Source organism: Balaenoptera musculus, chromosome 12, assembly GCF_009873245.2.
Source record: "Balaenoptera musculus isolate JJ_BM4_2016_0621 chromosome 12, mBalMus1.pri.v3, whole genome shotgun sequence".
In the NCBI taxonomy this organism is placed as follows: domain Eukaryota; kingdom Metazoa; phylum Chordata; class Mammalia; order Artiodactyla; family Balaenopteridae; genus Balaenoptera; species Balaenoptera musculus.
Genome location: NC_045796.1, coordinates 76,949,678 through 76,967,040, shown reverse-complemented (window position 1 = coordinate 76,967,040; position 17,363 = coordinate 76,949,678). Strand labels below are relative to the sequence as shown.

The window sequence follows — 17,363 nt, the reverse complement described above, 5'->3', positions numbered from 1 at the left end:
TCTTAAGTTATCTGTCCTACTTCTGCCCTATTCATTAAAAAAAAAAAAGGTGGATAAACCATTTTGGTTAAATTAAAAGTTTTTTGCCTTTCCCTACAACAATTTTATTCTGCCCTTTGAGAGTAATATGGCAAAAAGAAACTAATGCAATGACGTGTGTTTATCATCTAATCCACGCATGCTAGGTGCATGACTGTCGCCTGGCTTGTGAATTACTTAAGCTTCAGCACACGCAGAATAAATTAACCGAGCTCTGAATAGATCACTTATTAGTCCTTGCAGAATAACTGTCTCATAGGAATCTGGAGCCCTATGTGAGGGTCAGCATCCTTTTCAGCCTTGGAGTCAGGAGCAGGGGCAAAGCAATGATGATTTCCTGGCCTGAAAGGAAGGGAAGGGGCTCATGAGAGAGAAAAGGAGCATGTGTGGGAAAAGAAGACAGAAGAGTAGAAGTGAGAGCAAGTAAGGAAGAGAAGCAAGAAAAGAATGGGAAGAAAGGAGAGGAATGGAACATAGTGCAGGAGACGAGCAGAAAGGGTCTAAACTATGTTACAGACGTATGTCTGGTGGAAAGAACTCTTCTCTCAGGGTTGGAAACCATGTTTTCCACTTCTGTATCTTCTGCACATGGTGCTACCCAAAGAATCTGAGGAATTGGGTTGTAAATCAAGAACTCTGGGAAATACAGTGGCTCTTTTTATTAGTAGCTATTATTTACAAATGCTTACCATGTACCAGGCCCTTATTCAAGCACTTAGCATGGGTTATGCCATTTAATTCTTACCCCAAGCCTAGGAATTGGATTTTATAATTATCTCAGTTTTCCTGCTGTGGAAACTGAGGCAAGGATGCTAATTAACTTACCCAAGGTCACACTGAGCAAATGACAGTTACTGTTTTTTGCCACTCACCCTGTCTTCCTTGCTGGCAGAACCCCAGTAGTTTGGGTTGGCTATACGCCCACCCTCCACCCCAATCCTTGGGGATAAAGACCGAAACCCATCTTGCCTCTGGCACTCTCCTTCCTGATATGTACTTTCCCAGCCTCCCTTGGCCATGTGACCCAGTTCTGATCAAAGAGGTTTAGGGAGAAACCCACTGGGGGGCTTCTGGGAAAGCTTTTCCTCTGTGATAAGAGGAAAGCATATTTTCTGACTGCCCTCTTCTTTCTTCCTACTTGGGATGGTAGTATGACAATGCCATCCTTGTGGCTGAGGCAGCCACCTTGCAACCATGAGGCAACGAGCCCAAGGAAGAACATCACTATGCTGAGGATGGCACACTGGAAAGTGGAAAGTGTCCTGGGCTTTGAGGACATTGCTGAATTGCGGTGATAAACCTGGATTCACCTCCCTATCCTCTTCTTGTTATGTGATATTTCACATCAAATGTCACGATTGCTGCCGGAAGTTTGTTAGATTTAGCCAAACCTACAGCTGCATGTATGTCAACCGTTACGGGAACAGAAGTGGATTTTGGACACAGGGAGCCTGTTTCTGTTTGGGGCTGATAGGCTGCTGTTCAGTATCACAGAATTCTGTCTGCTTCAGTACCTCCCACCCTCAACCTTGACTCCACATACACAGTTGTTACGCTTGATTGAGGAACAAAGGCAAAATGTAGCAAACTGTAGGAAAATAGACACTGATGAGATTTTTAACTACCAAAAAAATTACTTATTCTACTAAAACCAGAACAAACATGATACATATTGCAAGTAAACTTTAGATTATACTACAGAGATTCCTTTCCAAGGACCCACACTCCATGTCTCTGCACTGTTGGCACATAACCACTCACTCACTGGCCTTTGTGCTTCTATCCAGGACTTCCGTTTGTGCTAAAACTGTTTTATTCCACCTCTAACGCACACACTCTGTTTTATGAATCTTCATATACCCAACATCTAGTAGAGTGCCTGGTACCTAGTAGGAATTTGATATATACCAGCAGTATGGAATTAAAATTGCATAATATCCCCTCTATTGAACAGCTATCCAATTTACATGCATCTCAGGAACTACAAAGACATATTCATATTTTTATGGTCCTGAGAGATGATTTCTTAATAATTATTAAACATTTAAAGAAACACACATTGCTTAAGAGAGGAAGTTTGATAAGTTGCTAATAGAGAGCAGGTGCTCAACAAATAAACTGAACTGAACAGATTGGCTTTTAAAAAGCTACATGTTCGGGGCTTCCCTGGTGGCACAGTGGTTAAGAATCTGCCTGCCAGTGCAAGGGACACGGGTTCGAGCCCTGGCCTGGGAAGATCCCACATGCTGCGGAGCAACTAAGCCCGTGCGCCACAACTAGGGAGCCTGAGCTCTAGAGCCCACAAGCCACAACTACTGAGCCCATGTGCCACAACCACTGAAGCTCGCACGCCTAGAGCCTGTGCTCCTCAACAAGAGAAGCCACGACAATGAGAAGCCCACGCACCACAACGAAGAGTAGCCCCCGCTCGCCGCAACTAGAGAAAGCCCGTGTGCCGCAACTAGAGAAAGCCCGTGTGCAGCAACGAAGACCCAACTCAGCCAAAAATTAAAAATAAATAAATAAAATAAATAAATTAAAAAAAAACGATTTTAAAAGCTACACGTTCACCATATGATCCAGCAATCCCACTCTTGGGCATATATCCAGAGAAAACCAAAATTAGAAAAGATACAGGCACCCCAATGTTCACTGCAGCACTATTTACAATAGCCAAGACATGGAAGCAACCTAGATGTCCATTGACAGAAGAATGGATAAAGAAGATGAGGTACATATATACAATGGAATATTACTCAGCCATAAAAAAGAATGGAATAATGCCATTTGCAGCAACATGGATGGACCTAGAGATTATCATACTATGTGAAGTAAGTCAGACAAAGACAAATATCATATGGTTCACTTATATGTGGAATCTAATTTTTAAAAATGATACAAATGAACTTATCTACAAAACAGAAACAGACTCACAGACACTGAAAACAAACTTATGGTTACCAAAGGGGAAATGTGGAAGGGGGATAAATCAGGAACTTGGGATGAACATACACACACTACAATACATAAAATAGATAGCCAACAGGGCCTACTGTATAGCACAGGGAACTCTACTCAATGTCTTGTAATAACCTATAATGGAAAAGAATCTGAAAAAGAACAAATATATGTATAACTGAATCACTCTGCTGTACATCTGAAACTAACACAACATTGTAAATCAACTATACTCCAATAAAATCTTTAAAAAAATAAAAAGCTACATGTTCTGGGAAATGTAAATTGTGGTTCAAGTAAAATAAGGCATTCCCACTACATTGTTCTCAGGGCAAGAAGAATTTAATGGGTTTTTCAAATATGTCTGGTTTATAACCAGAGAGCAATTAACACTAGAAGGGCTAGAGCTTCATTATTAAGTGCTTCATTTTGTCATAAACTTAGTGATACCTGGGCCAGATCACAGCTTCCCAGTACAGTGAGTGCATTCACAGAGAAGTCTCATTCCCTGACCTTGGTGTTAAATGGGATTCCACTTAATGCAAAAATGCCTTCCCTCTAAAAAGATGCTATTTAAACCGGACAGCTCTCATTGCAGTGGAGACCAACGTAGAGTGATGGCTGCAATTTAAGTTGCTCTGAATAAACTGGCTAGAGATGGATGCAAAACCGAGGAAAAGAAGTGGTAACCTAATAAAGTGCTCTATATTTTTTGTCGCCCTTTGATTTTACTTTTTAGGAAAGAGTTGAGAAATTTAAAGGTAAAGAGCTCATTGTTTTTTTCAAAATCATTATAGCTCAAGGTATTTAGAAGTACTAAAAGCAAATGTTCATCATTTCCATTGAGTAGGCCCTTCAAAATCATAGGAAAAGCAACAATAAAAAGTAATAACTGCTACAACAACATCACTTTATATTTGCTTAACCTGACTTTTCCATCTACTCTAATTGAAGCTATATATAAACTTTTTCTTATACTTGCTCTCTTGCAATTATTCTAAATGGCTTTATGCCTAGCATAACAAGAAATTATAATGAACTGAAAACTCATTAGCAATGTATTCATGAGGAATCAAAATAATTTCAAAATTCAACAACCTAAATGTAAATTTTTGTTTATTATAATATGGCATTCATTTATAAAGTAATGAACTAATAATCAAAATATTGTAGAGTATTGGGAGTTCCTCTAATTTGCCTAGAACTATTAAAGCAATATCAACTTTTAACCTTTATCTTGTTATGGTGACATCATCTCTTGATCTGGAATGTAATCTTGGAGGGGGTAGGGGGAGATGTGTACACACACACACACACACACACGTGTGTATGTGTGTATATATGTATCTCCAAAAAAATTGATTAGGAGAGTCCTACAAGATTAAAAAACAAAATAAAACAATAAAAATAGTCCTTTCCTTCAAGCACCTAGCATACCATTGTTCAGTTTTCATCTTCCTGAGCAACCATAATCTCCACGAGGGTGAGGTAGGAGATAGATGGGCCCCTGGGCCGGACAGCTGGTGTTTGTCAAGCAGAGTAAAATTGAAGCTTTGTTCTCACCCAGACACTCCAAGGACAAAGCTGGATGCGAGAGCTGAGCTCTGCTGAAGTAAAGAGATAAGATGACCACTCCCGAGGTCAAGGAACACTTCCCTGTCTGCACATGCGCAGGAAGGTTCCTTGGGGGTCAAAAAGGGAGGGGGCACCGTCCCGTAATAAGTGTGGACATGCACCCACAGGCCTCTGCGGTGGGATCCGTCTTAGCAAAAAGTTGCTCACCCGTCTCAGGGAAGGAGGGTCCTAGAACTGGTCAGGTGTGAAAAAAGAAACAAGATAATTGGCCAAAGGTAAGCAAAGACTCAGAAGGACTGTCCTGTATAAGTGATTCAAATCACCACTTTACTGCGCTCCTCCTCATTAGAGAGGATGCCTAGCTTCTGACTTAAATAAACTTAAATAAATAACCTGCTTTTCTGTGTGCTCTCCCATACATTGTGCTGTGTCTCTAATAATAAACTCTGTACCTGTTTTTACAGTTTTTGCCTCCTTGAAACATGCTTGCTTTCAATGGGGGTAAGAGCCAGGGGAACTTTGCCTCTTGCCTCTAAACCCCTGATGGTTTAGTGGCTAGGATTCCTGGTTTTCATCCAGGCTACCCAGGTTCAGCTCCTGGGCAGGGAACTAAGATCTCTCTTCAGGACCGCTCACTGCTGTCTCTCCGAGATCAACGGTAGGGACTATGTTTGATTCAGTGCTGAGTCCTCAGCATCTAGCATAGCACGTGACACACACTGAATGACTACAGCTGCAAGAAATTAACTGCATGCGAGGGTTTTAGCTCTTCCTGTGGTTACCAGCAGACCTCGAAGCTTCCTTGTTATAGTTCCAATAGCGCTCCAAGATAGTGGCTTGTGCATTCACCTCTCTCCTCCTAACTTTTTTCAGATTCTAGTGGGAATAAGGTACTGGGGAAAATGAAAGTGTTTTCTCCTGTCAGAGAGGATAGGGAACCCTATTGATTGGGTTGAATGTGAACTGATTCAAGAATATGTCCTGGTGTGGAGAAAAAGGAACCTTCCTGCACTGTTGGTGGGAGTGTGAATTGGTACAGCCACTATGGAGAACAGTATGGAGGTTCCTTAAAAAACTAAAAATAGAACCACCATAGGACCCAGCAATCCCACTCCTGAGCATATATCTGGAGAAAACTGTAATTCGAAAAGATATATGCACCCCAACGTTCACTGCAACACTATCTACAATAGCCAAGACATGGAAGCAACCTAAATGTCCATCAACAGATAAATGGATAAAGAAGATGTGGTATACATACATACAATGGAATATTACTCAGCCATAAAGAAGAATGAAATAATGCCATTTGCAGCAACATGGATGGACCCAGAGATTGTCATACTAAGTGAAGTAAGCCAGAGAGAGAAAGACAAATATCATACGGTATCACTTATACGTGGAATCTAAAAAAAAAAAAAAGATACAAGAGATACAAATGAACTTATTTACAAAACAGAAAGAGACTCACAGACATAGAAAACAAACTTATGGTTACCGAAGGGGGTAGGGGGTGGGGGACGGACAAATTAGGAGTTTGGGATTAACATATACACACTACTGTATGTAAAATAGATAACCGACTGTATAGCACAGGGAAATCTACTCAACATTTTGTAGTAACCTATGAGGGAAGAAAATCTGAAAAAGAATATACATACATATATATATATATACACACACACATACACACATATATATATATATATCTGAATCACTGTGCTGTACACCTGAAACACAACATTGTAAATCAACGATACTTCAATTTAAAAAAAAAAAAAAGAATATGTCCTGAATGTTGGTTTCAAGCCTAATTCCTTGCTTTACGATTTGCCTCCAGTTCTTAAACATGAGGGCTGAAAGTTCCATCCACTTCAGGGATTGCTTAGTATGGTTCTCTCAATTAAGATTTTATTTTATTAAGAATAGACAGAATGGGCCCGATGAAGCCACATAAAAGCAGCGAACGAATTCTCTTACGGAATTCAAGCTGCCTTACTTGACTTAATTGCTGCTTCATTTCACTAATACTCCTTTTCTCTTAAGTATGGTCTCTAAACTTCATTAACATCAAAAAGATTTTGTTAAGTACTTTAACAGGACAGGGCACTGTACAAAGAGGCTCACATGAGCCAGATCCTTGTTATTTAGCAAGTTCAAATCACAGACATGAGACAGAAATATTTACAGGATTTATATGCTTTATGCAAATGAAGGCCATTCCTTGATTTACTTTGCGTGACTCGTAACAGCTAATACTTTGTGAGTCCTAACTGTGTCCCAGGCACTGTGTGAAAAGCACTTTACTTACATCTTCTCCACTAAGCCCCCAACAACAGCTCGGAAGGGGAGGTGTTGGAAAGTTACCTAAACTGCCTAAGGAAGCTCATACAGCTGGGACATCAATCCAGGTCTGACTCAGAGGCCCGTTCCTTAACCACTCTGACCTATCCCTGCCCTACTCGTGCCCTTTGGCTTATAACCTCCACTCCCACAAATCTGTCGTCTACTAACAGCCAAATGTGCTCACTCAGCTTTCAGGGGAGCTACTGCCTGGAGTAGGGCAGGGATCGTCACACGCGTGGTGTGGTGACCGACATTCTTTAAAAAGTGAAATTCCTGGGACTTCCCTGGTGGTGCAGTGGGTAAGACTCCGCACTCCCAATGCAGGGGACGCAGGTTCAATCCCTGGTCAGGGAACTAGATCCCGCATGCATGCCGCAACTAAAGATCCGGCCCAGCCAAAATACATAAATAAAGTGTGGGGTTTTTTTTTAAGTGAAATCCTTGGGGAGCTACACAGTCTTGGATTAAGTGCTGTTAAGAACAGGCAGCCCTGACAAAACAGAATTATCAATCAGATTCAATGCCACTCTAAAAATAAAATCTGGACAGCTGGGGGACTCCAGACTGTTTCAGAGAGCTCTTCATTTAATCTGTAGATAAACCTGAAAGAAGAATGTTTCTGTTCCCTGACTCCCCCTGCAAGCTTCTGCCCTTGTTCATTCTCTTATTACTCCTCAACTTCCAATTAGAAAAGACGGGATCGTTCCCTCTACTGCCCCATTAGCTATCGTCCCCTTGGGCCGCTGCGATGTGGCTTGTTGCCTCTGCCCTCCTGCTGGAAGTGCTCTCATAAAGGTCAGCAATGATAACACACCATTATTATAATAACACCCGGTGCTTCTTGTGGCTTTACTGGGAGCCAAACACCAGAAACCTGGAGAACCCTAGGGCTGTATGGGACTTGCAGATGGTTTTGGCTGGGCTGGCTCAGTTTTTAAAAAGCGAGTCAATATTGAAAGATGAGAATATTTTAGACAAAAATCTGTATTTTTGAGCAGTGTTCTCCAGTTTGCTACAGTCCTCTCGGCGAATACACGTGCACTTGGACCTACCCCACCTCTCTCACTTATGTCACCTGCCTGACCCCTATAGGAACAGGATTTACTATCTGCGCTTTACATAGATATTCTGGCCGGGATTGTGTAGCTGCCAGGAAAAGAGACGTTATACACCTTAAATTTACACAATGTTATGTATCAATTATATGTCAATAAAACTAAGGAAAAAACCCACTCTCGCCAGATGTTCTATCACGACCTGTAAAAGGGATCGATTTCTAGGCAATGCAGGAGGAGCTTCCGTGATGCCTAATGACCTACTCCATTTTCTGAGTTCTGTCTTAAGTTTCAGCCACCTGCTCTATCTGCAGACTTGACTTGTCAGATCAGCACGGAATCCTCTCTGTGCTATGATACCCTGGTGGTGATCTTGGACTCTTAGCTTATGTTCCAGATTGCTTTCTACTCTCTGTCACTCTCTGGGTCCCAACTCTGTACTGGCTATTGTGGGTTCCTGTACTGCTAACACGTTGTCCTGAATACAAGCTTTAAGGATAAACCTCTTCACCGAGGGTCCAAAAAACAGAGCTAACTATGACCAGAGTAATCTTCTCAAAGTACAGTTCTTTTTTTTTTTTTTTTAAAGACTTGGTTTTAACAAATTTGTTTAAAAAAATTTTTTTTTGGCTGTGTTGGGTCTTCCTGGTGGTGCACGGGCCTCTCATTGCGGTGGCTTCTCTTGTTGCCAAGCACAGGCTCTAGGCACGTGGGCTTCAGTAGCTGTGGCTCACAGGCTCTAGAGCACAGGCTCAGTAGTTCTGGCACACGGGCTTAGTTGCTCCGCGGCATGTGGGATCTTCCCAGACCAGGGCTCGAACCCGTGTCCCCTGCATTGGCAGGTGGATTCTTAACCACTGCAGCACCAGGGAAGTCCTCAAAGTATAGCTCTGATCATATCCTTTTCTTCCTCAGAATGCTTACAAATTAAGTACAACCTTCTTAAGGCACTTTGGGTTGCACAAAACAGAAACCTATTTGGGGTGACTTAGGTTAAGATGAGGAATTTATGATATGAATACAGGACTATGACACAGGCCTCCAGAGCAGGGATACAGGAACAGGCTGAGCCATAAACAGGGACTGGCAAACTTCTTCTGTAAAAGGCTACAGAGTAAATGCACTAGGCTTTGCAGGCCATATGGTTTCTGGCATTCTGCCAGAGACAACAGGAAAACTATTGTGTTCTAATAAAACTTTATTTACAAAACAGACAACCAACTGGATTTGACACACAGGCCAGAGTTTTAGGGCCCCTGGGCTAAAGCATTATCAGGACTCTCTGAAACATCTCCATCGCCCTCCACGCGCCTGCTTTGTTGTTCTCTTCCTGTTGACTACCTTCCTCAGCTTCTCTGGTTCTCACGTTGGAACAGGGCTTCTGAAAGCACTGAGCTTCCACGTCACAAGATGAAGTTCAAGCGTTCTCTCTCTCTCTTAGTCCTAATTTTAAATCCTTAGGGAAGAGAGATGTTGCCTGGCCTTGCTTGGCTCAGAAGCTCACCCCTCAACCCATCAGCTGTGGCCAGGGCTCTGGGTCTTGCTCTATGAACCAGGGTCGTGTTGGGAAACCACCCCTACAAACTCTTGGATCAAAGCCGAGGAAGAGATTCCAGAAAAAGGCAGGGAGTTAGGCAGACAACCCAGTGAGAGCCTCTTGCTGCATTCGACCAAAGGTGTGTTTTCAGCATTGTCCGCTGTTAGGACCCTGATTTTCCTTCCTGAAGCAAAACGGACCCCTTGCTGTTCCTATAGACCCTGCATATTCCATCCTGCATCCCTTCTATCTGCCAGCAGAAATTCTACTCACCTTTAAAGTCTCTTCTACAAGGCCACCCTTTCCCTCGCTTTCCTTTATATCCATGCAACACTCTACTGGTACAGTGCATCTCGTTCTGTCGTTATTTCTGTACCTGACTTTTTGTTTTGCAGACAATAGGTGCTCTGCTCACTGAGGAAATTCAGCTTTTCACGCACTCTGGTACCTGTTAGAGCACAGGCTCTGAGTTCCCATTTGTTGAGTTTAACCATATCCTCAAAGCTGAATAATTCCAAACCGAAGAAATTGAGACTTTTATAAAGTTGCATTTATACAGGAAATACGGTATCTACCTTTAAGAAAATTATTGTAAAAGTAATAAACATTCATTTCCGCGTTTACGTTGGCCAAATTAAAGTAAATCTGCAGAGAGAGATTATCTACAGCCAGCAAAACTTATAGTTAAAACTGTTGAATAGTAAGAAGAAATAAAGTCCCATTAGCATTGTATCTTCTGTCACTGTACTAAATAAAAAATGGAATACTACAGACATGACTTCTGATAAATAGGGACGGTTATACACTTGAAATATTCAAAATCGCTCTAAAAAACAAATGCTCCAAAACGATTAGTGTTTGTGCAAGAATTTTAGCAAAGAGCCGGAGACCTCATCATCTAATTTCTGTTTCTAGAACTATTAATTAACATTGTTCCCAGAACTCTGCTAAAACTCCCCTGCTGAAAGGAAGAAAGTAAATACAGTACTGCAGGGAAAACGGGTTCATTTTCACGGAGCTGCGAGAGGCTTGCGGTTTCGTGAAACAGAAAACACTTGCTGAAGAACTATTCCTAAACTCTTAGCAACTAAATAAAAGCTTTTTATTTTAACAGCATCCTCCTGGGAGACTGCGCTGGAATGTGCAGCAGGTCTGAAAAAGGCACGGATTTGGCTCAACTGTAAATATTAGGTGCACAGAGGCGAAGCCATTGTGTAGGGGAGGGGGTGGGGCGGCCGGGGTCCGGATTCCCGATGCTGATAGTAGGATTCTAATTTCGCTTGGTATTTATTTTTTCTAATACAATTACAGTTTTGCTAGAAAAATAAAATATCGGCTGTGCTCTCACCGGGGTTTCTAATTTTCAGCGTCTACCGAAAAAGAAAACCTCTTATTTATTCCGCAAAGAATCACCTTTCCGCACCTCCAGAGCCGTTGGGAAAAGAGAGGAGCGCGCGTCCCCACCGCCCTTACCGTCCCCACCTCCCCGAGCGCCCGGCCCGCCCCACCCCGCCGGCCGCGGGTCGCGGGGGCTTGCTGGGCGGGCAGGAGACCCGGACACGATGGGTCTCCGCGGCACCACTGCGTCTGTGGACGTTTCTGGGAGGGGATGCTCCCACACCAGTAAACCACAACACTGAAACCCCAGCTCGGACTTTGAACCAAGCTCTTCTTGCCTAGTTTTCTTTTTTCCCCCCTCGTCTCGCCAGGATCCTCGCCACCCCCGTCATAGCTTCTTCCCGGCCTCGGGTGGCCTTCCAGCCACCTGCGCGCGTCCGGCATCGACGCGCAGCAAGGAGGCGGTTGTTAGGAGCTCAAGTCCACCGCCATCCCGGGCAGCTGCGGAGACTACAACTCCCATCACGCCCCGCAGCCGGCTCCCTCCCCTCCCCTCTGCCCCTCCTCTCTACCTTGACCGGCGGTCGGGAAGCTCTCAGCTTTTATCTGCAGACCGGGCGGGAGGGATCCGGCTCCCTGCGGTCTTCCCAGACCGGAGCGCTGTGCCCGGTGGTGGCGGTGGCGGCGGCTCTCAGCCGAGTTCTGCCTCCGCGTCCGCGCCAGCCCGGAGCCTCCGGGGGCCGACGGTCAGTCCCGGCGCGGCGAGAGGATGGTCATCCGCGTGTTCATCGCCTCCTCCTCGGGCTTCGTGGCGGTGAGCACGTAGGGGACCGGCCGCGGGCCGGGTCTGCGTGGTAGGGGCAGCGGGGCGCCGGTCCTGCGGGAGGCGCGCGGCGCTCGCCCCTGTGCGTCTCGGCGCGCTGCGCGTCCGGCGGCGGGAGCCGGCGCCGGGCAGGTGATCCATCAGCCTCGGACAATGAAATAGGGCGGGGAGCCAAGGTTTAGTGGGGGGCCCCGGACTCACCCACGTGCCCACCCTGCACGGCCTGAGAGGGAGACAGGAAAATGGAGTCGGCGGGAAGACCCCAGCTCCAGTTGAGTGGCTCGGGGATTTGGGGATGGGTGGTCCGAGAGCTTCGGGGGTCCCGCTTCCCTTGGTGTCAGTTCTTGCCGATTTGGGACACTCAGCCCGGTTCTGTGTTGTACGGGAGCTTGTCAGGCTGCTTGGTTTGCTAACCTAGCTCCTGAATGGAACAAGTTTAAGTGGAACTTGCTCGCCACTCTCTGTGCCCCGCCACCAAGCACGTTTCTTCAGTTTTATACCTGCTCAGAGAGAACAGTAAACCAGGTTTGTCCTGTCGTGCCAGGGGTTTTTGTTTTGTCTTTTTTCTTTGGCCTCAGGTACTATAAATATTTTTACATCTATATGTAAAATGTGGTGCGTTTGGTTTCTTTCCCGCAGTAATGCTGTGCTCAGTTTCATCTTGGGGATATATAAATTGTGGTCTCTTTAATTATTTTAAGCTGTTTTGTTTGGTCGATATTCTTGAATTTTTTTTTAGGAAGAAGTTACATAGCTAGATGTAAGACTTTAGGGAAAAATTCAGTAATATACTTGATAGCCCACTGAATAAGACAGGTAGCAATATGTTCTACACGATTATTAAGATTTGGTTACCTTAGCTAAGAGTTAAACTCTAGATTTAAGAGGCTCTTTGGTGAGATACAGAATCAAATACATCAAAAAGTGCAATGCTGATAGCTTAAAATTTGGTCTGGCCAGTTGGTTGCCTGCCCAGCAACTCAACCAGATTTTCCCCAAATTTGTTTCTGAAGCAGGTGAGATGGAGGATGGAAGAAAATGTTGTTTGCAACACAACACTGAGGTTTTTTATTTAAAAAGGAATTAACTTACAATAGAAAAAAAGGCCCCCTTTTGCGTTCGTTACAGTAAATGGGAAATTCCAACTTATCTTTGTCTGCAGGCATGCCCTGGTCCCCCAGATTCCGATAGTTTTGGTGTTTCTTGTTATTTGGGGCTGCTTAGTCATACCTGCCTTTTATAGATGTCTGCACTGAAGCTGCACTTCATGTGTTTGGAAACCCATACAGTCTCATGGATAGATTTTTTTTCCAATTCACTTCTTCATAAGAGTGCTACAAAGCTTTTGGTTTCACCGTTAACTTGCGTGCTCCGATAATTGTTGCAATAGCATTTTATTGATTGAAAAAGGGATGCTTTATGTATTAAGAAGCCTACGCTACCTATGGTGGACAAGTCAAACCTACGGTAATGACTTGGCTTATCCTGTAAGAAGGTCGTATATCAAGAGAGTTCTGGAACCCCACATCTCTGTTTCCTCAATTCCATTAACAAATATTTATTGCCTGCCTGCTGTGTGCCTTTTTAACTTTTAAATTTAATGTTGGGTGTTTTGCACATGAAGCTAGACCTAAGAGACCCCAGTTTTGAGGCAGGCTCTGACGAGTGGTGTGAGTTTGGTTGAAGTACCTCATCTCTGCTGGAGTTTCTTGTCCATAGAATGAAGGGTTGTGATGCATAACTCAGCATTGCACTCTAGCTTTAAAGTGCTTTGAAGTAATTAGTTGGGTAAATGTGGATACATCCTCATAATGACTTCTTTCACATTGACAATATACATGTTAGTATCAAAGTGAATTTATTCTTTTCCTCTGGTGTTTTACTGGGATGGCTCAGGTCCCCTCACTAACACACCCGGTAGTGTGTGTTCCAACAAGATACGGTTTCAGCTGGAAGACATACTCTGTTATCACATACCATATGTACAGCCCATAAATGCTAATTATGTATTTTAAAGTACCTGATGTTTTCGGGTCTCAGACAGTCCTCAGTCATTGAGTCTCTCCAATTGTAAACTTATCTCCTATATCAGTACAGAGTTTGTCTGTAATTATGTAACATCAATACTTTGGGTGAGGATAAGTTTATGCTTCTGTGCAAGAATGGTGATTTCTAAGAGATAGTGAAGTTGTTTAGGTCAGCTCTTGAGCAGAAGAGGCTCACTAGGGCTTATGGCAGTATGCCGTATTGAGCTGTGAGGGAACAGCTGTGTTTTCCCTCCAGCGGTGTTGCATTGACCATTGGCTCTGTTTCATTCGGTGACCAACCATGACCAGCAAGTGCACGGGAGAACGAATAATGTGATGCCCAAGTCAGTTTGGTTTTAGCTGGAGTTGATTAAACCACAAGGAAGGAATATGGCTAGAAGTAGACGTGGCCAAGTAAGTCCCAGGAATTTCCAAAAAAAGATGCTCTGCCCCAGTCAACAATAGATTTAAACAGTCTATCTGGGGAAAACTCTCCTATCTTGTTCTGATTTGCCTGAACTCTCCAGCTTCAACACCTAACAGTGGTAGTTAGAATAATTAACACAAGGGGTGATTGCCCTTTTCTCTTCCGCAGCTCCAAGTAAAATCTGCTTTTATAGGAAATAAAAACAATGCCACATTATTATGCTATGGCTACTTGAAAATCAGATTTCTTATGCAGCTGATCATGCTGCTGTCATTCATATCCTAGAGAAGGGCACTTTATTTCAGTCCTAAGAAAATAGTGTCGTCGTAAAAGTGCCGTTTTAAAATCTAATTTATTCTGGTTGTATACCCAGAAGGGGAGGTCTTGGTAACTTTATCCAGGAAATATATTAATATGACTTTTTAATGTAAAAACATTGAAATCAGTCGATTACTTCATTCGTTCATTGTTTTATTCACTCAACAAGCATTTGCTAAGGGTCTGCTGCTTGCCTAGCTCTGTCCTTGGTCTTGTGGGAATTGGAGGAGGGCAGAGGGTGTGGTTTCTGTCCTCAAGGAATTCAGGTGGGGATCAGGTGGGGAGATAAAATAGGAAAGGTGAAACCACCAGTAATAAAGTACAACCCAAGGACACATGCCTCTTTCAGGAACATTCTTTACCAGAGATAGAAATAATATAGGCGGTGGAGGGATGCATTGCAGGATGTCAGATAAGGAGGAAATGTGCCAGAAATCATAAAATATGCATGTGGGAGCCTCAGGCAGATGGCAGAGAGAGGGACTGAGTTGGATTTGGAGCCCGGGAGAGAGTGCCTGAGCCCATCTCGTTCAGGCTGGAAAGGGAGGAACCTTAGGTGGGAGCCGGGCAGGCAACAGGGGTCCCTGTGGACCTCTTTTGAGTGCGGAGTGGACTCTGAGTCCTTGAAAGCAGCCCGTGGTAACAAACTCCAGAGTACTCAACATCTCAGAGATGTCTTCAGGGTCTGCAGGATCTGGCAATGCTGTCTGGAGCCTTTTGTCCCCAGGGAAGGACCCCTGGTATGTGATTTCAGAAGACTCTTTAAACCCTCTTGCTTGCCTTGACTAAAATTTCTCAAAAAGGAAGGAAAGTTTCTCACTCTTTGTGAAAAGTCCTTGGGCTCAGTTGTGAGAGCTGGAAGAATACCGAAAGATATTTTCTAGTGAAGTCCAACCACCTCGTTTCACAGAGAAGGAAATTTGGGCCTCGAGATTAAATGACTTGCCCTGAGGTCATTAATGGCAGTCAGTGCCGAGCTGAGGGTTAAATGGAGGCCAGGTCTCCTGACCCCTGAATGTATTCCTTTGTGCATTCATTCAGCCCTGCATTCGTTCATGCCTTGATTGACTCATGCGCTTATCAATCATTGAAAACCTATTAAGTACCAGGCTCTCTGGTAGGTGCTGTTAGGTGTATGATGGTCAGCAGAAGAGGCATAAATCAGTGCAGACGCTCCACAGCCCAAAGACTTGGGGTGCAAACCATTTCATCAAGGAGAATGAAGGGCTGATGCTGGCTTGGGGGATGTTTCCATGGGACAAGGGGAAATGAGTTAGACAGAAGTAGTATATCCCTGGATGTTGGAGGGGACCGTCACGGGGAGCGAAAGGTACAAAGAAAGCAGAATTGGAAGCAGGGTTGGAAGACATGGACCTCTGTCCACAGCTGCAGCTGTGTTTTCAGGTGGGTGTGGGAGTGGAGGGGAAACACGTAGAAACTATGCTCAGAGTCGTTACACTCTTCTTTTAGCTGCAGAAAGGCGTGCCCGTGCTTTGCTTTGTGTGACTTTTGACTGTTTTAAACGTGCAATGATCAGATCCATGAAAATGATCAAAATGCATTGTGAAGCTTCGTTTGTATAAGGGAGCTTCTGAAAGGAGCTCCAAGGTGGTTAAAGTCAGGATGTGACCATATAAAACAGACTGAGCATTAATTCCTAAGTGATTCTAATGCCAAAAAAAAGCTAGTGCTGGTAAGCCTGGGCTTGCTAGGATCTTTAACTCAATCCTGAGTCACATGGCAAGGTTTATTCCCATTTTACAGATGGAGAGACTGAAGTTAACTGACCTGATTGAGATCATACACAGTAGATGGTGGGACCCTGAGTCAAAGTCTGGCAGGCAGGTGGCCCCAAAGCTTCGAGAGCAGAATTTCTCCACTATGGGCCCTTGGCGGAATGAAGGTACCAGGGGTGCTCCACATCCTGCAGTGTACTGGACAGTCCCCTGTAAGAGCTGCCCAATGCAAAATGCCAGTGGTACCCCTGACAAGAAACAGTGCCGAAGGGCGTTGGCAGGGGAGGGGAGGGAGTGAGTTTAGGGAAGTGGCAGGAGCATTATGAGAAATAATTAGGAGAAACAGGAATAAGTTGGCAGTGCAAGGACAAAGTTGTAAGGGAATGTCAGGCTGGGAAGGCTTGTGTATTGGTTTTCTAGGGCTGCCATTAACACAGGACCGAGAACTGTGGGGCTTAAACAACAGAAATCTGTCTCCCAGTTCTGGAAGCTAGAAGGCGAGATCAGGGTGTTGACAGGCTTGCTTCCTTCTGAGGGCTGTGAGGGAGACTCTGTTCTCTGCCTCTCTCCTAACTTCTGACGGTTTGCTGGTAATCTTTGGCACTCCCCCTTGGCGTGTAGATTATGACCCTGATACCTGTCTTCATGTCCACATGGCATTCCCCGTGTGTGTGTGTGTGTGTGTGTGTGTCCTCTGTGTCTACATTTCCCCTTTTTATATTGAGCTTCAGCCTACCCTATTGGCCTAATCTTAACTTGATCGTTTGCAAAGGTCCTATTTCCAAATAAGGTCACATTCACAGGTACCGGGGGTTAGGACATCAGCATCTTTTAGGGGGACACAGTTCAGTTCCCATAACAGCATGCAAGTTGACAGTTGAAATAGAAGGACTAATTGATGGCATTTCCCCCCTTTAGTTGGAAAGACTATGGGCGAATTTCCTGAATCTTAAAGTCAGCAGCTGGATATGGAATTATAGTCAATGTAAACTAAGGTCCATTGCTAGAAAGGGAGATGTATCGATATCCCAAGTGAAGACCTGACCTCAGTTTTTCTAGTTCATCTTAATATATCCCAAATTTGATATTTTTTCCATTCTGTGATACTTTAAACTTGTAAATATAATCAAGGGCACGGACTTCTTTACGAAATTAGGGACTTTTTAAAATCCATGTGCATTAGG

The 17,363-nt window shown here is 44.0% G+C and overlaps 1 protein-coding gene across 3 annotated transcripts in view; it reads left to right on the top strand.

Moving 5' to 3' along the window:
- Positions 1 to 11,410: 11,410 nt before the first annotated feature.
- SH3BGRL2 (SH3 domain binding glutamate rich protein like 2) overlaps positions 11,411 to 17,363 on the top strand; it is an 84,933-nt gene continuing 78,980 nt past the window's right edge. For 2 of the 3 annotated variants that reach the window (XM_036872199.1, XM_036872197.1), the window contains exon 1: positions 11,411 to 11,662. In XM_036872199.1, the coding sequence (XP_036728094.1) occupies positions 11,618 to 11,662 (45 nt within the window). In that variant the 5' untranslated portion in view covers positions 11,411 to 11,617. The remainder of the gene's footprint in view (positions 11,663 to 17,363) is intronic. The other variant, XM_036872198.1, reaches the window with a different exon arrangement.